Genomic DNA, 25,019 nt, shown 5'->3' with positions numbered 1-25,019 from the left:
ATAAATGCCCCCACGGTGCCAGATACATAAATGCCCCCACGGTGCCAGATACATAAATGTCCCCACGGTGCCTGATACATAAATGCCCCCACGGTGCATGATACATAAATGCCCCCACGGTGCATGATACATAAATGCCCCCACGGTGCCTGATACATAAATGCCCCCACGGTGCCTGATACATAAATGCCCCCACGGTGCCTGATACATAAATGCCCCCACAGAGCCAGATAAATGCCCCCACAGTGCCAGATATGCCCCCACAGTGCCAGATATGCCCCCACAGTGCCAGATATGCCCCCACAGTGCCAGATAAATGCCCCCACAGAGCCAGATAAATGCCCCCACAGAGCCAGATAAATGTCCCCACAGTGCCAGATATGCCCCCACAGTGCCAGATAAATGCCCCCACAGTGCCAGATAAATGCCCCCACAGTGCCAGATATGCCCCCACAGTGCCAGATATGCCCCCACAGTGCCAGATATGCCCCCACAGTGCCAGATATGCCCCCACGGTGCCAGAAATGCCCCCACAGTGCCAGATAAATGCCCCCACAGTGCCAGATAAATGCCCCCACAGAGCCAGATAAATGCCCCCACAGAGCCAGATAAATGCCCCCACAGAGCCAGATATGCCCCCACAGTGCCAGATATGCCCCCACAGTGCCAGATATGCCCCCACAGTGCCAGATATGCCCCCACAGTGCCAGATATGCCCCCACAGTGCCTGATATGTCCCCACAGTGCCTGATATGCCCCCACAGTGCCAGAAATGCCCCCACAGTGCCAGAAATGCCCCCACAGTGCCAGATAAATGCCCCCACAGAGCCAGATAAATGCCCCCACAGAGCCAGATAAATGCCCCTACAGTGCCAGAAATGCCCCCACAGTGCCAGAAATGCCCCCACAGTGCCAGAAATGCCCCCACAGTGCCAGATAAATGCCCCCACAGAGCCAGATAAATGCCCCCACAGAGCCAGATAAATGCCCCCACAGTGCCAGAAATGCCCCCACAGTGCCAGAAATGCCCCCACAGTGCCAGATATGTCCCCACAGTGCCTGATATGCCCCCACAGGGCCAGATATGTCCCCACAGTGCCTGATATGCCCCCACAGTGCCAAATATGCCCCCACAGAGCCAGATATGCAATGCCCCCACAGTGCCAGAAATGCCCCCACAGTGCCAGAAATGCCCCCCACAGAGCCAGAAATGCCCCTACAGTGCCAGAAATGCCCCCACATAACCAAAAATGCCCCGTGTGCCAGAAATGCCCCCACAGTGCGGATCTCCCCCCCCAAAAAAAATACCTGCGGCGCTGGGGAGGAGTACTGCTGTCCGCCTGTGTGGGAGCGCTGGCGGGCGGGCGGGAGGCCGGGCGAGTGAGCCTGAGCCTGAGCCTGGGTCCGGGCTGGCGGGCGGCCACTTGTGCAGGCGGGCTATGCGCGGCGCCGGCGTCTGACGTTAGATACCGGCGCCGCGCAGCGCGCATACACAGCGCGACCGCCAAATGCTGCAGCAGCACACACACAGGGCCGGCTCCAGCATCGAATATGGCGGCGCCAGCGCGTGGCGCCCATTAAGGGTGGCGCCCTGCGCGGCCGCTCTATTCGAACATGCCTAGAGCCGGCCCTGGTGCTCAGACTGTACATGTGCTGTATGCCAGGCACTGCTGGCACACACATACTTATGTCCCTGGTTGTAGTGCTTACCCTGTTAACCCTAACTCTAACATTAACCCAAAACATTAGGGAAACGGGTTTAAATTGATAGGTCGACAGTATCTAGGTAAACATTCAATAGGTTGCACAATATGGTCGAAATGCATTAAGTCAACATGGTTGACAGGGTCAGAAGGTCGACAGGTAAAAGGTAGACAGTGCTTAAGGTAAACATAACAATGGACGAAACAGCAGTAGCGGAGCAAGCCACCTTGCTTGAAGCGTGGCGAGTGAAGCGAGCCTGCGAGGCTACGTTTACATTGACTGTAGTCACATATGGTAAAACATACAAAATAACACCCAAAAGATGTGTGTCGACCATTGTCATGTCGACCTTTTGTACCTGTCAAACTTACCCACTGTCTACCTTTTAACTGTTGACCATATTGGGTTGACCAAACAACAACAAGCAGTACTGAAAACATTTATGTATCAATGTATCTCCCAACATGTAAAATTATAAAATTTATACCATAAGCCCCACCCTGGAGTCCATCCAAACTGGGTCTCAGTTATGATCCAATTAGTGTAAAATATAGGTATGTAGATATGCACAATTAGTCAATGGATACAGCCAGTGGTACAAATGAATAGACGTGCCACCTTCTTAAAACTTGAATATGTATAGAAAAAATATTTGTCCCACACAGGTGCTTTCCTAGATTAATTGTTTTCTCACAGAGGTAATAAACATTAAGAAACAAAGTATGACACTAATATAAGGGTTGGGTATGTGTGACCATCACTCAGGAGACCGCTGGTCACAACACCGGTGGCGGTATCCCGGCTGTTACATGGCTGGCGGGGAGTAACAAGCGCAGTGAGCTCGGTGGCATGCTGCGCTCGCCATAGGTTCTATTCCCACTCTATGGGTGACGTGGACCTCCACGAGTGGAAATAGTCCCTGTTGACCGGCATGCCGACCAGTGGGATTTTCAGATGACGGGATCCCAGCATCGGTATTGTGACATAACCGCATCCCTAATACAATGTGAACATATATCACAGGGTGAAAACCCAGCATCCTTCAATAGGGAGAGGACTCCCCTTGTAGAGTATGGGGGCTAATTCAGACCTGATCGTAGCTGTACTAAATTTAGCACATCTACGATCAGTCACACTGACATGTGGCGGGAGGCCCAGCATAGGGCTAGAAAACCCCACATGTCAGTCCCAGCCCCGTCGCACAAGTACAAAAGCATCGCACAGCGGCAATGCTTTTGTACTTCAGGAGTAGCTCCCTACCAGCGCAGCTCCTGCAATCTGGCATGGAGCTACTCGTTGCTGCCCGGGTCGCAGCAGCTGCGTGTGACGTCTCGCAGCTGCCGCAGCCTGTCCCCCCAATGGTCCGGGCACGCTTGCGTTGCCCGGACCATGCCCCCTAAACAGCGGCTAAACGCCGCCAGCCTGCCTCCTCCCACCCAGCGACTGCCTCTGCCTGTCAATCAGGCAGAGGTGATTGCAGGGCTACGAAAATGCACAGCACCGATCAGGTCTGAATCAGCCCCATGGTTCCTTACTGGAACTCAGGTGGTCATTCCGAGTTGTTCGCTATCTGTATTCGTTCGCTGTGCAGCGATGAGGCAAAAAAAAGGCACTTCTGCGAATGCGTATGCGGCGCAATGCGCAAGCGCCGCGTACTATTACAACGAACGATGTCGTTTTACACAGGGTCTAGCGATGCTTTTCAGTTGCACTAGCAGCTGCAGAGTGATTGACAGGAAGAGGGCGTTTCTGGGTGTCAACTGACCGTGTTCAGGGAGTGTTCGGAAAAACACAGGCGTGCCAGGAAAAACGCAGGCGTGGCTGGGTGAACGCATGGCGTGTTTGTGATGTAAAATCAGAAACTGAATGGTCTGAAGTGATCGCAAGCGCTGAGTAGGTTTGAAGCTACTCTGAAACTGCACAAATTTTTTTTGTAGCCGCTCTGCAATAAAAACGTTCACACTTCTACTAAGCTAAAATACACTCCCAGTGGGCGGCGGCATAGCGTTTGCACGGCTGCTAGAAATTGCTAGCGAGCGATCAACTCGGAATGACCACCTCAGTTTAATATATTGCAATATGTAAGCCCTGCCAGAGGTAACAGAAATTCTCATGAATGTCCACAAGAGGAGTAAGATGAAAGACTCCTCCTCTTATCAAAGTGTTATGCAAAAGAAAGGAAAATAGGCAATAGTGTAATACCTCTTACAAAAGTAACATTTAATTTTATATAAAAAAGCACTCACAAGATAAAAACAATGATACATAAAAAACAAATCCCCTGTGGTATAAGTCCCACCAGAGGGGTAATTCCAAGTTGATCGCAGCAGGATTTTTGATAGCAATTGGGCAAAACCATGTGCACTGCAGGGGAGGCAGATATAACATGTGCAGAGAGAGTTAGATTTGGGTGGGGTGTGTTCAATCTGCAATCTAATTTGCAGTGTAATAAAAATAAAGCAGCCAGTATTTACCCTGCACAGAAATAAAATAACCCACCCAAATCTAACTCTTTCTGCACATGTTAGATCTGCCTCCCCTGCAGTGCACATGGTTTTGCCCCATTGCTAAAAAAAATCCTGCTGCGATCAACTTGGAATTACCCCCAGAGTCAGCAAAGTCCTGGTAACCAGCTGCTTGTTAATGGCAAAGGAGATTCAGAAAGTCACCAGAGCTCCTATTCCACAGGGGTCTGTCACCAAGCTTTTTATGATCAACCCAACCACACCCTGGACACAATGAGTTTCCAATAAATTAAAGTGGAACATAATCATGACTCTTGGGATGTATGAGATGTGTGAATTGGTAGTTTTTTGTTTCCTCAACATTATTGTTTTACTACAAAAAGCGTATACGCTTTTGATTAATGTCATATAATAGTACTTTACTGAATAAAACATACCAAATTCTAATTTTTTTTTATCTGTTTCTCCAGGGGTAATATGAAATGTTTATTTACATTGATAACATGTCTTCTATGTTGGAGACACCAACAAAGTGCACCGGCATCAACAGAACTAGAAAATAGTTCTCTCAGCAAGGATATGAAAGGTAATATTATTGCTACAATCCCACAATAGCATAATGCATTCTTCAATATAATTTCATATAAAAAGGCACTAAGCCAGTGTTTATAAGCCATGGATTGAGGCTTTTAAAAAACAAATTGAACTTTGTATAAAATAGATTTTAAAACAGGGACTAACTTTGCCATTTACTGTAATTCGAGTAGACCCTAAACCACAAGAAAATGCTGTTTTTCCCAAAGTTTGTGTCTCTGTGGGGCAGTCTGTTTCAATGATTATGTTAAACAGAAAAAGAAACATTCCTTCATACAGACCCAGGCAGAACTTCAAAAACATCACTGTATTTGTTTTTATGGCTGTTCATTTTCTGAGCCACATTGACTTCAATGGGAACTTGAAAAGATCACATTAGTGCCTTGATCCCTTTATAATAGTTGAATAATGTTTGTTAATAATGCTTGTTGCCACAACTCATGTACTCCATGTGATACTTGAAAGTGACAGTTGGTGAAATGAATAGGGTTCTAGCATTAATGGTTGATGGTTTGTAGACATCAGTGGGAAACCCTGAGTGATTGGACTACTGATGCTTCACTACCGCATTGACTGAGGCTGCACATGTATAGATGGCGGCCAACATCCCCCTTTGGACCTCCGCTATCTGATGCATGCCACTGATGATCTGTCATCACTGGGAGAACTACTCACTATCGGCAACAAACTATTGATAGGTGTTAATTATCAATGGAGGATGGCTATCCCTTAGGGAATGTAGTTATGTGCCGGATGGTGAGGAGACCGACAGTCACATAACCTCCCCCTACATCCCACCCCCTCACAATCCCGATGGTTGGCATGCCGACCAACAGGGACTATTCCCACTTGTGGGTGTCCACGACACCTGAGTGCAGCAAGGTGCTTGCTGCACTCGCCACTCCCAGCCGGGATTCCACTGCCGGTCACGCATACCACACCCATCCCTTAGAGATGAGCCCTGCTTCAGAGGAAGAAACATGTTGTAAAATTCTTTGTTTAATAAGAAACTTCATTAACTTAATATGCCTGGACAGTGCTGCTAATAACACAAGTGAAAATGGGCAATCATAACGCAAGACTATACCAAATTGTAATCTATTTCCATCTATATTGCGTAATGCTTTCTTGAATTTTATAATGGTGATGGGAAGTCAGGGGCTTTTTCTTTGGTGCTAGTGTGCTGTTAGGACTTTGATTAATGTTTGGACTGTTGGACTAAACTTAAGCTTTGGTTTAGCGTTAGAAGATAATTTTGATTTTCAAGTGAAGAGTGAGTGCCTGATTTCACTTTCTGTCATAGTCATAGTGTACTCTTTAATTGCAAACATAGTGGACCCAGTGCAATACAGATTGACACTCTGGGGTGTATTTACTAACGACCAGGCTGTCTACACCATTGATGATCGGCATCTTTGACAAATCATGCCTTAGGAAATCTACCCCTGAGTTCTTAAATGTGAACTGAGGCACTGAGGTAAAGAGGAGGAAAATCCGGGATAATATAGGCCTTTGTTTGGGCCTATAACAACCCCTTTATATTATGATTGGATACATGTGTAGGTACTGCAACATCTAAAACAAAATCACCAAGTAGGCGCACAATACCAATGATGTTGATAAAAACACAATTTATTAACATAAAACCAATGACAAACTGATTAAAAAACACAACACTACACAGAGCATATAACTGAGGTATTATACCTTATAATTCACACATAAAGTGTATTATTAAGTGAAAGGGACACTGAAATGCTGAGAACCCGTCTCTGTAAGATAGGGTTAATCTCTCACATTAATTCCATATCAGACAGTTTAAATGAAAAGGAAGTCCTGTAAACTGCAACATGCCTTCTGTATATTTCTCACATTTTATAATTACAAACATATGCCCTGGTGTAGAACAATGGTGTTGGTGCTGCTTAATGTAAAATATTTCCCTCATAATTCAAATATGCTCTTGTCTCAGCAATTCATAAAAACTCAACCTTGACCCTTCCTCACCTGCTAGCTACTGCCCCATCTCTCTTCTCCCATTTGCATCCAAATTACTTGAGAGGCTGGTATACAGCCGGATCACCAGCTACCTCTCTGACAACTCCATCCTTGATCCTGTTCAATCTGGCTTTTGCCCCCTACAATCCACTGAAAATGCTCTTGTCAAAGTCACAGATGACATGCTTTTTTAGCCTTCTCTCTGCTCATCGTCCTGGACCTCTCTGCTGCCTTTGACACGATGGATTATCCTCTCCTTCTCTGCACCTCCAGACCATTGGCCTCTCCAGCACTGTCCTTGCCTGGTTCACCTCTTACCTCACTAACCACTCCTTCTCGGTGTGTGCCTCCAGCTTCACCTCACCCCCTTCCATCCTCCCTGTCAGTGTCCCACTGGGCTCTTTCCTGGGCCACCTTCTCTTCTCCATGCACACCTCTTTCCTGGGTGCTGTTATAAGCTCATTTGGCTTTCAATTCCAACTCTATGCCGACGATACACAGCTATACCTCTCTTTTCCTGACCTCTCCCTCTCTGTCTTCTTTCGGGCATCCAGCTCTCCGCCATCTCCTCCTGGATGTCTGAGCGCTCCCTGAAGCTCAACATGGACAAAACCAAACTCATCATCTTTCCCCCATCCAGGGTTTCCACCCACCCCAATATCTCTGTCACGATTGACAACACCATCATCCTCCCTGTTCCCCAGCTAATTGTTACCTGTGCTTTGTTTTAGTTTTTTCTGTTACTGTAATATTAAGTTCTGTGTACCCTGTAATTTTCTAATGTCTGACATATGTACGGCGCTGCAAAACACTTGTGGCGCCCTATAAATAAAATGTCATAATAGTGATGATGATAATAATAATAATAATAATAATAATAATAAAAACAACAACAATTAATTAGTGATGTGCACCGGACATTTTTCGGGTTTTGTGTTTTGGTTTTGGATTCGGTTCCGCGGCCGTGTTTTGGATTCGGACGCGTTTTGGCAAAACCTCACCGAAAATTTTTTGTCGGATTCGGGTGTGTTTTGGATTCGGGTGTTTTTTTCAAAAAACCCTAAAAAACAGCTTAAATCATAGAATTTGGGGGTCATTTTGATCCCATAGTATTATTAACCTCAATAACCATAATTTCTCTGACGTCCTAGTGGATGCTGGGAACTCCGTAAGGACCATGGGGAATAGACGGGCTCCGCAGGAGACTGGGCACTCTAAAAGAAAGATTAGGTACTATCTGGTGTGCACTGGCTCCTCTCTCTATGCCCCTCCTCCAGACCTCAGTTAGAATCTGTGCCCGCCCCAGAGCTGGATGCACCTAGTGGGCTCTCCTGAGCTTGCTAGAAAAGAAAGTATTTGTTAGGTTTTTTATTTTCAGTGAGATCTGCTGGCAACAGACTCACTGCTACGTGGGACTGAGGGGAGAGAAGCAAACCTACCTGCTTGCAGCTAGCTTGTGCTTCTTAGGCTACTGGACACTATTAGCTCCAGAGGGTTCGAACACAGGGCCTGACCTCGATCGTCCGTTCCCGGAGCCGCGCCGCCATCCCCCTTGCAGAGCCAGAAGACAGAAGAAGAACGATGAAATCGGCGGCAGAAGACTCCTGTCTTCATTAAGGTAGCGCACAGCACTGCAGCTGTGCGCCATTGCTCCCACAGCACACCACACACTCTGGTCACTGTAGGGTGCAGGGCGCTGGGGGGGGGGCGCCCTGGGCAGCATTTATATTACCTTTTGGCAAAAGATACACATAATACAGTCAGTTAACTGTATATGTGTAAAAACCCCCGCCATTAAGCTACAGAAAACGCGGGACAGAAGCCCGCCGCTGAGGGGGCGGGGCCTTCTTCCTCAGCACACCAGCGCCATTTTTCCTTCACAGCTCCACTGGAAGCACGTTCCCCAGGCTCTCCCCTGCAGTATCCAGGTACAAGACGGGTTAATAAGAGAGGGGGGGCACATAAATTTAGGCGCAAATCGATACAAACAAGCAGCTATTGGGAAAATCACTTATTAGCAGTGTAAATCCCTGTGTTATATAGCGCTGTGGTGTGTGCTGGCATACTCTCTCTCTGTCTCCCCAAAGGACTTTGTGGGGTCCTGTCCTCAGTCTGAGCATTCCCTGTGTGTGTGCGGTGTGTCGGTACGGCTGTGTCGACATGTTTGATGAGGAGGGTTACGTGGAGGCGGAGCAGGGGCAGATACATGTGGTGTCGCCCCCGACGGGGCCGACACCTGATTGGATGGATATGTGGAAGGTCTTAACCGACAGTGTCAACTCCTTACATAAAAGGTTCGATGACGCAGCAGCCTTCGGACAGCCGGGGTCTCAGCCCGCGCCTGCCCAGGCGACTCAGAAGCCGTCAGGGGCTCATAAACGCCCGCTAGCTCTGATGGTAGACACAGATGTCGACACGGAGTCTGACTCCAGTGTAAATGAGGATGAGACAAATGTACAGTCTACAAAAGCCATCCGATGCATGATTACTGCAATGAAAGATGTATTGCACATTTCTGATATTAACCCGGTTACCACCAAAAGGGGCATTATGTTTGGGGAGAAAAAGCAGCCAGTGACTTTTCCCCCATCTGATGCATTAAATGATTTGTGTGAAGAAGCGTGGAGTTCCCCTGATAAGAAACTAGTGATTTCTAAGAGGTTACTGATGGCGTACCCTTTCCCGCCAACGGATAGGTTACGTTGGGAAACATCCCCTAGGGTGGACAAGGCGCTAACACGCTTATCTAAAAGGGTGGCACTGCCGTCTCAGGATATGGCCGCCCTAAAGGATCCTGCGGATAGAAAGCAGGAAGCTATCCTGAAGTCTGTGTATACACACTCTGGTACTCTACTGAGACCTGCTATTGCTTCAGCCTGGATGTGTAGTGCTGCAGCAGCATGGACTGATACCTTGTCAGACAACATTGATTCCCTCGACAGGGATACTGCTTTGCTAACCCTCGAACATATAAAAGACGTCGTCTTATATATGCGGGATGCCCAGAGGGACATTTGCCTGCTGGCATCTAGAATTAATGCAATGTCCATTTCTGCCAGGAGAGTATTATGGACTCGGCAGTGGACAGGTGATGCTGATTCTAAAAAACACATGGAGGTTTTGCCTTATAAGGGTGAGGAATTATTTGGGGACGGTCTCATGGACCTCGTATCCACAGCAACTGCTGGGAAGTCGACTTTTTTACCTCAGGTTCCCTCACAGCCTAAGAAAGCACCGTATTATCAAATGCAGTCCTTTCGGCCTCAGAAAGGCAAGCGGGTCAGAGGAGCATCCTTTCTGGCCAGAGGCAAGGGTAGAGAAAAGAAGCTGCACCAGGCAGCCAGTTCCCAGGAACAAAATTCCTCCCCTGCTTCCACTAAGTCCACCGCATGACGTTGGGGCTCCACAGGCGGAGCCAGGTGCGGTGGGGGCGCGTCTCCGAAACTTCAGCAACCAGTGGGTTCGCTCACAAGTGGATCTCTGGGCTGTACAAATTGTATCTCAGGGATACAAGCTGGAGTTCGAGGTGACTCCCCCTCGCCGTTACCTCAAATCAGCCTTGCCAGCTGCTCCCAGGGAAAGGGAGGTAGTACTGGCGGCAATTCACAAGCTGTACCTCCAGCAGGTGATAAGCTGTACCTCCAGCAGGTGATAATGGGTCCCCCTCCTTCAACAGGGCAGGGGTTACTATTCCACAATGTTGTGGTACCGAAACCGGACGGTTCGGTGAGACCCATCCTGAATTTAAAATCCTTGAACACTTATATAAAGAAGTTCAAGTTCAAAATGGAATCGCTCAGGGCGGTTATTGCAAGCCTGGAAGAGGGGGATTTTATGGTGTCGCTGGACATCAAGGATGCTTACTTGCATGTCCCCATTTACCCACCTCACCAGGAGTACCTCAGGTTTGTGGTACAGAACTGTCATTACCAATTCCAGACGTTGCCGTTTGGTCTCTCCACGGCTCCGAGAATATTTACCAAGATAATGGCCGAAATGATGATACTCCTTCGAAGAAAGGGAGTTATAATTATCCCGTACTTGGATGATCTCCTCATAAAGGCGAAGTCCAAAGAGCAGTTGTTGGTCAGCGTAGCACTCTCTCAGGAAGTGTTGCAACAGCACGGCTGGATTCTGAATATCCCAAAGTCGCAGGTGATTCCTACGACGCGTCTGCTTTTCCTGGGAATGATTCTGGACACAGAACAGAAGAAGGTGTTTCTCCCGGAGGAGAAGGCCCAGGAATTGTCATCTCTGGTCAGGGACCTCCTGAAACCAAAACAGGTGTCGGTGCATCACTGCACGCGAGTCCTGGGAAAGATGATGGCTTCTTACGAAGCAATTCCCTTCGGCAGGTTCCATGCAAGGATCTTTCAGTGGGATCTGTTGGACAAATGGTCCGGATCGCATCTTCAGATGCATCGGTTGATCACCCTGTCCCCAAGGGCCAGGGTGTCGCTGCTGTGGTGGCTGCAGAGTGCTCATCTTCTCGAGGGACGCAGGTTCGGCATACAGGACTGGGTCCTGGTGACCACGGATGCAAGCCTCCGAGGATGGGGGGCAGTCACTCAGGGAAGAAACTTCCAAGGACAGTGGTCAAGTCTGGAGACTTCTCTACACATAAATATATTGGAACTAAGGGCCATCTACAACGCCCTGAGTCAAGCAGAGCCCCTGCTTCAAAACCAATCAGTACTGATTCAGTCAGACAACATCACGGCGGTCGCCCATGTAAACCGCCAGGGCGGCACAAGAAGCAGGATGGCAATGGCAGAAGCCACAAGGATTCTTTGATGGGCGGAGAATCACGTGCTAGCACTGTCAGCAGTGTTCATTCCGGGAGTGGACAACTGGGAAGCAGACTTCCTCAGCAGGCACGACCTCCACCCGGGAGAGTGGGGACTTCATCAAGAAGTCTTCACACAGATTGTAAATCGTTGGGAACTGCCACAGGTGGACATGATGGCGTCCCGCCTCAACAAAAAGCTAAAAAAATATTGCGCCAGGTCACGGGACCCTCAGGCGATAGCTGTGGACGCACTAGTGACACCGTGGGTGTACCAGTCGGTTTATGTGTTCCCTCCTCTTCCTCTCATACCCAAGGTACTGAGGATAGTAAGAAAGAGAGGAGTAAGAACTATACTCCATCGTTCCGGATTGGCCAAGAAGAACTTGGTACCCAGAACTACAAGAAATGATCTCAGAGGATCCATGGCCTCTGCCTCTCAGACAGGACCTGTTACAGCAGGGGCCCTGTCTGTTCCAAGACTTACCGCGGCTGCGTTTGACGGCATGGCGGTTGAACGCCGGATCCTAACGGAAAAGGGCATTCCGGATGAAGTGATTCCTACGCTGATAAAAGCTAGGAAGGATGTGACAGCAAAGCATTATCACCGCATATGGCGGAAATATGTTGCTTGGTGTGAGGCCAGGAAGGCCCCAACAGAGGAGTTCCAGCTGGGTCGATTTCTGCACTTCCTACAGTCAGGGGTGACTATGGGCCTAAAATTGGGGTCCATAAAGGTCCAGATTTCGGCCCTATCTATTTTCTTTCAAAAAGAACTGGCTTCACTGCCTGAAGTTCAGACGTTTGTTAAGGGAGTGCTGCATATTCAGCCCCCTTTTGTGCCTCCAGTGGCACCTTGGGATCTTAACGTTGTGTTGGATTTCCTGAAATCACACTGGTTTGAGCCACTTAAGACCGTGGAGCTAAAGTATCTCACATGGAAGGTGGTCATGCTGTTGGCCTTAGCTTCAGCTAGGCGTGTGTCCGAATTGGCGGCTTTGTCATGTAAAAGCCCATATCTGATCTTTCATATGGACAGGGCAGAGTTGAGGACTCGTCCCCAATTTCTCCCTAAGGTGGTATCAGCATTTCATTTGAACCAGCCTATTGTGGTGCCTGCGGCTACTCGGGACTTGGAGGACTCCAGGTTACTTGATGTAGTCAGGGCTTTGAAAATCTATGTAGCCAGGACGGCTGGAGTCAGGAAAACTGACTCGCTGTTTATCCTGCATGCACCCAACAAACTGGGTGCTCCGGCTTCAAAGCAAACTATTGCGCGCTGGATCTGTAACACGATTCAGCTAGCTCATTCTGTGGCAGGGTAACCGCATCCTAAATCAGTAAAAGCCCATTCCACAAGGAAGGTGGGCTCTTCTTGGGCGGCTGCCCGAGGGGTCTCGGCTTTACAGTTTTGCCGAGCTGCTACTTGGTCGGGTTCAAACACATTTGCTAAGTTCTACAAGTTTGATACCCTGGCTGAGGAGGACCTTGCCTTTGCTCATTCGGTGCTGCAGAGTCATCCGCACTCTCCCGCCCGTTTGGGAGCTTTGGTATAATCCCCATGGTCCTTACGGAGTTCCCAGCATCCACTAGGACGTCATAGAAAATAAGAATTTACTCTCCGGTAATTCTATTTCTCGTAGTCCGTAGTGGATGCTGGGCGCCCGTCCCAAGTGCGGACTCTCTGCAATACATGTATATAGTTATTACTTAACTAAAGGGTTATTGTTATGAGCCATCTGTTACTGAGGCTCAGTTGTTGTTCATACTGTTAACTGGGTATGGTTATCACAAGTTGTACAGTGTGATTGGTGTGGCTGGTATGAGTCTTACCCTGGATTCCAAATCCTTTCCTTGTTGTGTCAGCTCTTCCGGGCACAGTTTCCTTAACTGAGGTCTGGAGGAGGGGCATAGAGGGAGGAGCCAGTGCACACCAGATAGTACCTAATCTTTCTTTTAGAGTGCCCAGTCTCCTGCGGAGCCCGTCTATTCCCCATGGTCCTTACGGAGTTCCCAGCATCCACTACGGACTACGAGAAATAGAATTACCGGTGAGTAAATTCTTATTTTCCACTCATTTCCAGTCTATTCTGAACACCTCACACCTCACAATATTATTTTTAGTCCTAAAATTTGCACCGAGGTCGCTGGATGGCTAAGCTAAGCGACACAAGTGGCCGACACAAACACCTGGCCCATCTAGGAGTGGCACTGCAGTGTCAGGCAGGATGGCACTTCAAAAAAATAGTCCCCAAACAGCACATGATGCAAAGAAAAAAAGAGGCGCACCAAGGTCGCTGTGTGACTAAGATAAGCGACACAAGTGGCCGACACAAACACCTGGCCCATCTAGGAGTGGCACTGCAGTGTTAGACAGGATGGCACTTCAAAAAAATAGTCCCCAAACAGCACATGATGCAAAGAAAAAAAGAGGCGCACCAAGGTCGCTGTGTGACTAAGCTAAGCGACACAAGTGGCCGACACAAACACCTGGCCCATCTAGGAGTGGCACTGCAGTGTCAGACAGGATGGCACTTCAAAAAAATAGTCCCCAAACAGCACATGATGCAAAGAAAAAAAGAGGCGCACCAAGGTCGCTGTGTGACTAAGCTAAGCGACACAAGTGGCCGACACAAACACCTGGCCCATCTAGGAGTGGCACTGCAGTGTCAGACAGGATGGCACTTCAAAAAAATTGTCCCCAAACAGCACATCATGCAAAGAAAAATGAAAGAAAAAAGAGGTGCAAGATGGAATTGTCCTTGGGCCCTCCCACCCACCCTTATGTTATATAAACAGGACATGCACACTTTATCGAACCCATCATATCAGCGACAGGGTCTGCCACACGACTGTGACTGAAATGACTGGTTGGTTTGGGCCCCCACCAAAAAAGAAGCAATCAATCTCTCCTTGCACAAACTGGCTCTACAGAGGCAAGATGTCCACCTCATCATCATCCTCCGATTCCTCACCCCTTTCACTGTGTACATCCCCCTCCTCACAGATTATTAATTCGTCCTCACTGGAATCCACCATCTCAGATCCCTGTGTACTTTCTAGAGGCAATTGCTGGTGAATGTCTCCACGGAGGAATTGATTATAATTCATTTTGATGAACATCATCTTCTCCACATTTTCTGGAAGTAACCTTGTACGCCGATTGCTGACAAGGTGAGCGGCTGCACTAAACACTCTTTCGGAGTACACACTGGAGGGTGGGCAACTTAGGTAAAATACAGCCAGTTTGTGCAAGGGCCTCCAAATTGCCTCTTTTTCCTGCCAGTATACGTACGGACTGTCTGACGTCTGACTCAGGCTGGCAGTGTCTGAACTGACTTCACGTGTGGCAAGTTCAAAGGGTTGCAGAACCTTGCACAACGTTGAAATCATTCTGCCAGTATACGTATGGACTGTGCCTACTTGGATTCAGTCACACATATAATCCTCCACCATTCTTTCAATGGTGAGAGAATCATATGCAGTGACAGTAGACGACATGTCAGTAATCGTTGGCAGGTCCTTCAGTCCGGACCAGATGTCAGCACTCGCTCCAGACTGCCCTGCATCACCGCCAGCGGGTGGGCTCGGAATTCTTAGCCTTTTCCTCGCACCCCCAGTTGCGGGAGAATGTGAAGGAGGAGATGTTGACGGGTCACGTTCCGCTTGACTTGACAATTTTCTCACCAGCAGGTCTTTGAACCTCTGCAGACTTGTGTCTGCCGGAAAAAGAGATACAACGTAGGTTTTAAATCTAGGATCGAGCACGGTGGCCAAAATGTAGTGCTCTGATTTCAACAGATTGACCACCCGTGAATCCTGGTTAAGCGAATTAAGGGCTCCATCCACAAGTCCCACATGCCTAGCGGAATCGCTCTGTTTTAGCTCCTCCTTCAATGTCTCCAGCTTCTTCTGCAAAAGCCTGATGAGGGGAATGACCTGACTCAGGCTGGCAGTGTCTGAACTGACTTCACGTGTGGCAAGTTCAAAGGGTTGCAGAACCTTGCACAACGTTGAAATCATTCTCCACTGCGCTTGAGTCAGGTGCATTTCCCCTCCTTTGCCTATATCGTGGGCAGATGTATAGGCTTGAATGGCCTTTTGCTGCTCCTCCATCCTCTGAAGCATATAGAGGTTTGAATTCCACCTCGTTACCACCTCTTGCTTCAGATGATGGCAGGGCAGGTTCGGGATTGTTTGGTGGTGCTCCAGTCTTCTGTGCGCGGTGGCTGAATGCCGAAAGTGACCCGCAATTCTTCGGGCCACCGACAGCATCTCTTGCACGCCCCTGTCGTTTTTTAAATAATTCTGCACCACCAAATTCAATGTATGTGCAAAACATGGGACGTGCTGGAATTTGCCCAGATGTAATGCACGCACAATATTGCTGGCGTTGTCCGATGTCACAAATCCCCAGGAGAGTACAATTGGGGTAAGCCATTCTGCGATGATCTTCCTCAGTTTCTGTAAGAGGTTGTCAGCTGTGTGCCTCTTCTGGAAAGCGGTGATGCAAAGCGTAGCCAGCCTAGGAACGAGTTGGCGTTTGCGAGATGCTGCTACTGGTGCCGCCGCTGCTGTTCTTGCTGCGGGAGGTAATACATCTACCCAGTGGGCTGTCACAGTCATATAGTCCTGAGTCTGCCCTGCTCCACTTGTCCACATGTCCGTGGTTAAGTGGACATTGGGTACAACTGCATTTTTTAGGACACTGGTGACTCTTTTTCTGACGTCTGTGTACATTTTCGGTATCACCTGCCTAGAGAAATGGAACCTAGATGGTATTTGGTACCGGGGACACAGTAACTCAATCAAGTCTCTAGTTGCCTCTGAATTAACGGTGGCTACCAGAACCACGTTTCTCACCGCCCAGGCTGCCAAGGCCTGAGTTATCTGCTTTGCAGCAGGATGACTGCTGTGATATTTCATCTTCCTCGCAAAGGACTGTTGGACAGTCAATTGCTTACTGGAAGTAGTACAAGTGGTCTTCCGACTTCCCCTCTGGGATGACGATCGACTCCCAGCAGCTACAACAGCAGCGCCAGCAGCAGTAGGCGTTACACTCAAGGATGCATTGGAGGAATCCCAGGCAGGAGAGGACTCGTCCGACTTGCCAGTGACATGGCCTGCAGGACTATTGGCTTTCCTGGGTAAGGAGGAAATTGACACTGAGGGAGTTGGTGGTGTGGTTTGCAGGAGCTTGGTTACAAGAGGAAGGGATTTAGTGGTCAGTGGACTGCTTCCGCTGTCATCCAAAGTTTTTGAACTTGTCACTGACTTATGATGAATGCGCTGCAGGTGACGTATAAGGGAGGATGTTCCTAGGTGGTTAACGTCCTTACCCCTACTTATTACAGCTTGACAAAGGCAACACACGGCTTGACACCTGTTGTCCGCATTTGTGTTGAAATAATTCCACACCGAAGAGCTGATTTTTTTGTATTTTGACCAGGCATGTCAATGGCCATATTCGTCCCACGGACAACAGGTGTCTCCCCGGGTGCCTGACTTAAACAAACCACCTCACCATCAGAATCCTCCTTGTCAATTTCCTCCCCAGTGCCAGCAACACCCATATCCTCATCCTGGTGTACTTCAACAGTGACATCTTCAATTTGACTATCAGGAACTGGACTGCGGGTGCTCCTTCCAGCACTTGCAGGGGGCGTGCAAATGGTGGAAGGCGCAAGCTCTTCCCATCCAGTGTTGGGAAGGTCAGGCATAGCAACCGACACAATTGGACTCTCCTTGGGGATTTGTGATTTAGAAGAACGCACAGTTCTTTGCTGTGCTTTTGCCAGCTTAAGTCTTTTTATTTTTCTAGCGAGAGGATGAGTGCTTCCATCCTCATGTGAATCTGAACCACTAGCCATGAACCTAGGCCAGGGCCTCAGCCGTTCCTTGCCACTCCGTGTCGTAAATGGCATATTGGCAACTTTACGCTTCTCATCAGACGCTTTCAATTTTGATTTTTGGGTCATTTTACTGAACTTTTGTTTTTTGGATTTTACATGCTCTCTATGACATTGGGCATCGGCCTTGGCAGACGACGTTGATGGCATTTCATCGTCTCGGCCATGACTAGTGGCAGCAGCTTCAGCACGAGGTGGAAGTGGATCTTGATCTTTCCCTATTTTAACCTCCACATTTTTGTTCTCCATTTTTTAATGTGTGGAATTATATGCCAGTATCAATAGCAATGGCCTACTACTATATATACTGCGCACAACTAAAATGCACCACAGGTATAGAATGTAGATGGATAATATACTTAATGACGACACAGAGGTAGGTACAGCAGTGGCCTTCCGTACCGTACTGCTATATATACTGGTGGTCACTGTGTCAGCAAACTGCAAAACTAAAATGCACCACAGGTATAGAATGTAGATGGATAGTATACTTAATGACGACACAGAGGTAGGTACAGCAGTGGCCTTCCGTACCGTACTGCTATATATACTGGTGGTCACTGTGTCAGCAAACTGCAAAACTAAAATGCACCACAGGTATAGAATGTAGATGAATAGTATACTTAATGACGACACAGAGGTAGGTACAGCAGTGGCCTTCCGTACCGTACTGCTATATATATTGGTGGTCACTGTGTCAGCAAATTGCAAAACTAAAATGCACCACAGGTACAGAATGTAGATGGATAGTATACTTAATGATGACACAGAGGTAGGTACAGCAGTGGCCTTCCGTACCGTACTGCTATATATACTGGTGGTCACTGTGTCAGCAAACTGCAAAACTAAAATGCACCACAGGTATAGAATGTAGATGGATAGTATACTTAATGACGACACAGAGGTAGGTACAGCAGTGGCCTTCCGTACCGTACTGCTATATATACTGGTGGTCACTGTGTCAGCAAACTGCAAAACTAAAATGCACCACAGGTATAGAATGTAGATGGATAGTATACTTAATGACGACACAGAGGTAGGTACAGCAGTGGCCTTCCGTACCGTACTGCTATATATACTGGTGGTCACTGTGTCAGCAAACTGCAAAACTAAAATGCACCACAGGTATAGCATGTAGATGGATAGTATACTTAATGACGACACAGAGGTAGGTACAGCAGTGGCCTTCCGTACCGTACTGCTATATATACTGGTGGTCACTGTGTCAGTAAACTGCAAAACTAAAATGCACCACAGGTATAGAATGTAGATGGATAGTATACTTAATGACGACACAGAGGTAGGTACAGCAGTGGCCTTCCATACCGTACTGCTATATATACTGGTGGTCACTGTGTCAGCAAAACTCTGCACTGTACTCCTCCTATATAATATTATACTGGTGGTCCCGACTCCCCAGTCCCCACAATAAAGCAGCACACTGAGCACAGATATGGAGTGTTTTTCAGGCAGACAACGTATACTGGTGGTCACTGTCAGCAAAACTCTGCACTGTACTCCTGCTATATAATACAGCTGCTCCCCAGTCCCCACAATTAAGCAGTGTGAGCACAGATATATGCAGCACACTGAGCACAGATATGGAGTGTTTTTTTCAGAGAACGGATAAAACTGGTGGTCACTGATCAGCAAAACTCTGCACTGTACTCCTCCTATATTAATATAAAGCTGCTCCCCAGTCCCCACAATGATATAAGCAAGCACAAATATTTGCATCAACTCAACAATGAATAAACGGAGAGGACGCCAGCCACGTCCTCTCCCTAACATTTCCAATGCACGAGTGAAAATGGCGGCGACGCGCGGCTGCTTATATAGAATCCGAATCTCGCGAGAATCCGACAGCGGGATGATGACGTTCGGGCGCGCTCGGGTTAACCGAGCCATACGGGAGAATCCGAGTATGGCTCGGACCCGTGTAAAAAGGGTGAAGTTCGGGGGGGTTCGGTTTCCGAGAAACCGAACCCGCTCATCACTACAATTAATTGACACATGAGTAAAAAAATATATATACAAGAGTTAACATTTAGAAAATGTGATACAATACATAGTACAAAGTTACTGTAGAGCCTGATTCTGAGATGGGAATAAAGCAAAAACAGCAAGTTACTGTGCACTTTGACAACCATCTTGCACTGCAAGGGGAGCATATACATTTTTATTTTTGCATGCAGGGTAATTACTGCTGCTTGTAGCCTACATATGCCAGACAGCTTAATTTTTATGCTGAGTACTATCACAAGCAGAATTAGGGGTCAGGCTGCCCCTAGGCACAACTTTATTGGCTGCCCCCTGAAAAAAAAAAATGTTGTGCTCCCTCCACAGTATAGAATATAAGTCCGAAGTGGCTAGGTATTTGCACAGAGGCTGGTGTGCCAGACCTCAGTGCTACCACTCTTACCCGCTGCTAAGTGGACAGTTCTTCTCTTCCTCCTCTGCTTTTGGTCGCATTTAACTAGATCCCTGGGAGTGTTGATAAGTCCTCTTGGTCACTTTTGGGAGCTCTTGTGTCTCCCTCATAGCACTCCCCCGGCATCCGTATTCCAGTGTGCATCATCCTCACACACTGGCATGGTGCCGTGTCTGTGTGCAATGGAGGGCCATCCCCTGTGATTTCTCCCTACTCCATGCATCCTATTTCCTCTGGGAAGCCCCACAAACTTTCCCTCCCCACACATTCCCTGGATCTCCCAGCTACCTGTCTCAGCATTATAGCCGCCTCCTACCCTGGCCCCTCTTTCTCTCTCTACAGTCACAGTCAGACAAAATAGCTGCCACGTGTCTGAGCCTCTCTCCCCGTGTCCCTCTCTCCCAGTTGCCAGGCTCCTGCTCTTCCCCTCCCCTGGGAGGGGGCCAGGGATGACGGCTCAAGAGCAATGGCGAGCGGCAGTGACCTTGTGCCCTGAGCGACCACCAGCTGGTAACAGGGAGGAGCTGCTGTGCCTTTCCCAAAAAGTAGCGCCCCTCGGTGCCTAGTGGGAAATCCACCAGAGTACTATATGATATGTTGGTGAATCCGAAATGGATCGCAATGACCATAGTATAGTATATACCCCCACTTCCACCCAAGATGTGACAACTCAATTCATTGTGTTGTCTCATCTTTCCATCTGAAGTGCATATTCGATGGGATGATGCAACGGATGACGTGGTGTAGTTACATTAAGCATTTAAAGATATAGCACCTCATCGCACAACGGATTGTGTAGTATGAACAGCAATGCTATATATCGTTATATCACATTACATAGTTGGTACATCGATGAGGTGTGTACCTCACTTTACACTGCAATTCAAATTAGAGTTTGGACACACCTCTCGCAAATCTAATTCTCTCTGCACATTTTAAAGCTGCTCCACCTGCACTGCAACATGCTGTTGCCAAGGTGCACAGTTACTTTTTTGCTTTGCTCTCAATTCAGAATTTAGGCTATTAGAGTTTTGTTACTGCAACTCTAATGCAGTAGTCATAATCTTCTAGCTACATTATTTTGTTTGTTTGCAATTAGTTAAACTCAAAATAGGTGATTTATTAAAAATGTATTTTAATTGTATTCTTGTATCAACAATGAATACCATTTGTTGCTCTGTAGAAAACGGTAACAGACAGTTAAATGCCTCCATGCATCTGCAACAAATTGTCGCAATTTCCTGATCCCCCGATAACTCGGTCGGGGAACATTCAAAAAGTAAAAAAATCTTGATTCCACGATCACAACCAAAAACAGTCAAGGGTATTTTTAACATGAAGAATTTCCCAGACACATCGCCAATCGGCGGTTCGTGTCTAGGAATCTAGGAAACAGCAGCTAGATGTATAGGGACTTTAGACAGTTTATTCATAGAAATCAAAATGATTAATCCTGTACTCATACAGTATAGCATGCAGTACCTTCAAACATCATGATTGCCACTTGCTAGCTTGTGAGATATCACAGAGTGCCATGCTGACCCCTCTCCACCACTGAAAGCGCTTACAATAGGCACGTGAGCGTTTAACACTGGACTATGAAGCAATAAAAGAAGGTGGCCAGGTCTGATCAATCACATTTACTTTTTCATCATGTGGACAGCCGGTTATATGTGCATAATTTATCTGGGAAAGAGATGGTACCTGGATGCACAATAGGAAGAAGGCAAGCCAGTGGAGGTAGTGTGATGTTCTGGACATTGTTCTGCTGGGTAACCTTGGGGTTCGCCATTCATGTGGATGTTACTTTGACATGTGTACCATCTACCTAAACATCACCACAGACCAAGTATTCCCTTATGGCAGTGGCCTCTTCCAGCAGGATAATGTGCTTTGCCACAATGGCAAAATTGTTCAGGAATGAAACATGAGAAAGAGCTCAATGCTGACTTGCCCTCCAAATTCCCCAGATTGCGATCTGATCGAGCATCTGTGGGATGTGTTGTAAAAACAAATCTGAGCCATGGAGGCCTCACCACGCAATTTACATGACTTAAAGTATCTGCTGCTAATGTCTTTGCATCAGATACCACAGGACCCCTTCGGAGGTATTGTGGAGTCCATGCTTCGTTGGGTCAAAGTTGTTTTGGCAGCACGAGGGGGATCTACACGATATTAGGCAGGAGGATTTAATGTTATGGCTGATGGGTGTGTGTGTATCTCTATCTATCTGTATGTGTGTGTGTGTGTGTGTGTGTGTGTGTGTGTGTGTGTGTGTGTGTGTCTATATATATATATATATATATATATATATACGACCATTGCAACAGGACAGCAGCTTTGATCAATACCCCTGAAGAAGTCCCCTGTGTTGGATGAAACGCATATGATTATGGGGGTGTCGCGTCAGCTGTCATTTCCAAAGGCCCCTTCATTGAGAGCACATACATAAGGGTGTCGATGGGAAATATTTTGATCTCTTTACAAGTGGTCATACCATAAAACCTTTTTTTTTTTTTTTATATATAAAATTATATAATAAATTATATTTTATGTCAAGTTGACATTTTTTCCAGAATGAACAATTCTGATTTCTACTAAGAAGTGGCCATTGGACCTTTCTTTGGGTGATTCTTGGTGAGTGGGTTTAATATTTATTGGATTTACAACTTATCCGCCAAGTTACCTGTGGTGGCTCATGAAGAAAGCATCAACATCACTGAAAAAATAAGGTTTTAAATTTTGAAACATTTTCTGTGCTCTGTACGTTAAAAACTAATTTCTGTTTTAAGCTTCCTGAAATTACTGTTTTATATATATATATATACTGTATATTTATAAATGCAGGTCTAGTCACATTATTATGACCACCAGCTTATAGTTTAACCGCTGACTTGTCATTTTAGACACACATCTAGTAGCTCCCAGGTTAATTTTGACGGTGAGATGCTCCACTGTAATCTGTTGGTCGGCCCTCATGCACCTTTGTAGCTGATGTTCACTTCTTACATCAATGGAAAGTGGTGCTCCGTAGTTTCCACGTCGGTTATTCACAATGGTGCCATTTGTCTAGTCACGATACACCTTCACCATAACTAACAGTTTACAAACTGCGCTGTTTCAGAAATACTGCCACCCTTGTCCCGAAAGATGAGCCGACGTGGGATGACTTAATCTGTATGAATTGGGTAAATTATTTCAAAATATCCAATACTCAGCTTCATTTGTACTGTAAATGGCAAAGTGAGCCTGATCAATATTAGGGTGCCATTTGTCACCCTATCACTTTGGACTTACCTATCAGTGCCTTCATCAAGACTGGAGTAGTATTCTTTTCCTTATTGTGGCAGGACGATCTCCTGCCAATTGTTGATTGGACTGTAACACCAAAGACATCCGTATTTCTGGTGAGGACCCTCGTGGAACATTCCTTTATTTCCAGGACCATCCTCCAGTGGTTGTTCTACAGTCTCACTTTGCATCTTTGGACTGGGTTGTCAGTTCTAAAGGAGTAAGAATCGTGTACTTTCATAACTATCTCTCCAGTTTGAACAGGCACGGCTGAGAAAGATTACTATTAATGGGTGACATAAACTTTGTTTTTATGCCTTTATACTTTTATGTATGTATGTTATGAATTTTTAATATTAAATCATGTGTACCTACTTCAGACAATCCATTTTATTAATCTAGCGCTGCCTTATTTTCCTTTTTTTCTTGTTTGTTCAATTAATAGGAGTGACTAACCCTATTCCTTGGCAGCTGCTTATTAGAAAACCAGTCCATAATACAACGCCTGACCCTTAACCTGTTGGTTAATTTCTCATTTCTTTCAATATTATCAAAAGCCTGTATATTTGACCAAGGTGTAACTAGTGGAATTACACAACACAAATCCAATCCTATTCCACTGATATTGTACACAAAAACAGGCTATAAAAATAAAGATGTTCACCTAAAATTGTCTTTATTTCCCATATACCCCAATTAGTACATGGGATCCCTGCAGTTCTGGAGAAACCTACTCACCCTGGTACCAATAATGGACGTATTCACTAAAACATATGTAGGGTGGGAGACATGACAGGAGAGGTAGGGAAGTAGTTATGTGACCGACAGTCTCAATAACTCCCCCTGCATCCCGAACCCACAAAATACCGACAGTTGGCATGCCGGCTAGAAGGGACTATGCCCATTCAGCGGCCGGGATCCTGGCGTCAGGATGCTGACTGCCGCTATCCCGCACGCCGGTAACGAAGCCCCAACCCGAGAGGTACCATGTGAAAGAGCTGTATGGCAGAACATAGCAGGAGAGCCTCACAGATCATTAGTACAGCATGTAGTTGTGCTTTTATCAATGGACTTCTTTTTCCAAATAATTTTTTGTTAAGTGGAGTAAATTGAAAAGTATTTGTTATATTCTTTCATTTATGTTATCATAGCCTGTGTGTAATAATGATAACTAAAGCTATTTGTAGCCTTGAGTGGCTATTTACAAATATGAAATATTGTAAATTCTGCTGTCTGCTTGTATCCAGCACTTTCCCAACGTGGAGAGGAGTATGTGGAGCAAGAAGTAATGAAAGCCTTGCTGGGTGTAAAGCAAATGAAGACAATTGTGGAAATAAATGAGGAGAAACATGAAAAGATACTGAAATCACTCAGGAAAACAAAAGAAGAAAAAATGGTAACGTTTTTATTTGTATGATATGAGGCTACTGTGTTCCTGAAAATGCAGAATAATGGTTATTGGAAATATTATCCAATCTCAGGGTTATATTTACTAAAAGTCATTTTTTCAGTCTTTTATTTTTTTAGTTGATTTTAAAAATTTGCCTAAATCAATGTTGTGTGTCAGAGGCTAAAACACACACTAACTATCATTTAAAAATTAATACAAACATCGTTAGTACATGTGTGTTTTAGCCCCTGAAACACAACATTGATTTAGATCAATTTGTAGTCGATAAAAAGTAATATAGTAAATATACGCCTCAGACTGCAAACTGTTGATATGGGAGCTCTGCCCTGTCACCTCCTGACTAGAATTAATAATGCTGCAGCTGTATAATCTGAGATTTAGGAGGGTATTTATCAAAGCATGGAGAGAGATAAGTGGAGAGAAAAAAAGC

General features: G+C 46.5%; 1 protein-coding gene across 1 annotated transcript in view; it reads left to right on the top strand.

The window, feature by feature from the left end:
• Positions 1 to 4,644: 4,644 nt before the first annotated feature.
• Positions 4,645 to 25,019, top strand: part of CLUL1 (clusterin like 1) — a 99,874-nt gene continuing 79,499 nt past the window's right edge. The window contains exons 1-2 of the mRNA XM_063923567.1: positions 4,645 to 4,755; positions 24,426 to 24,574. Of these exons, the coding sequence (XP_063779637.1) occupies positions 4,647 to 4,755; positions 24,426 to 24,574 (258 nt within the window). The 5' untranslated portion in view covers positions 4,645 to 4,646. The remainder of the gene's footprint in view (positions 4,756 to 24,425; positions 24,575 to 25,019) is intronic.

Source organism: Pseudophryne corroboree, chromosome 5 (assembly GCF_028390025.1).
Source record: "Pseudophryne corroboree isolate aPseCor3 chromosome 5, aPseCor3.hap2, whole genome shotgun sequence".
Classification (NCBI taxonomy): domain Eukaryota; kingdom Metazoa; phylum Chordata; class Amphibia; order Anura; family Myobatrachidae; genus Pseudophryne; species Pseudophryne corroboree.
The sequence above is the reverse complement of the archived record's forward strand: the minus strand, read 5'-3'. Positions and strand labels throughout refer to the sequence as shown.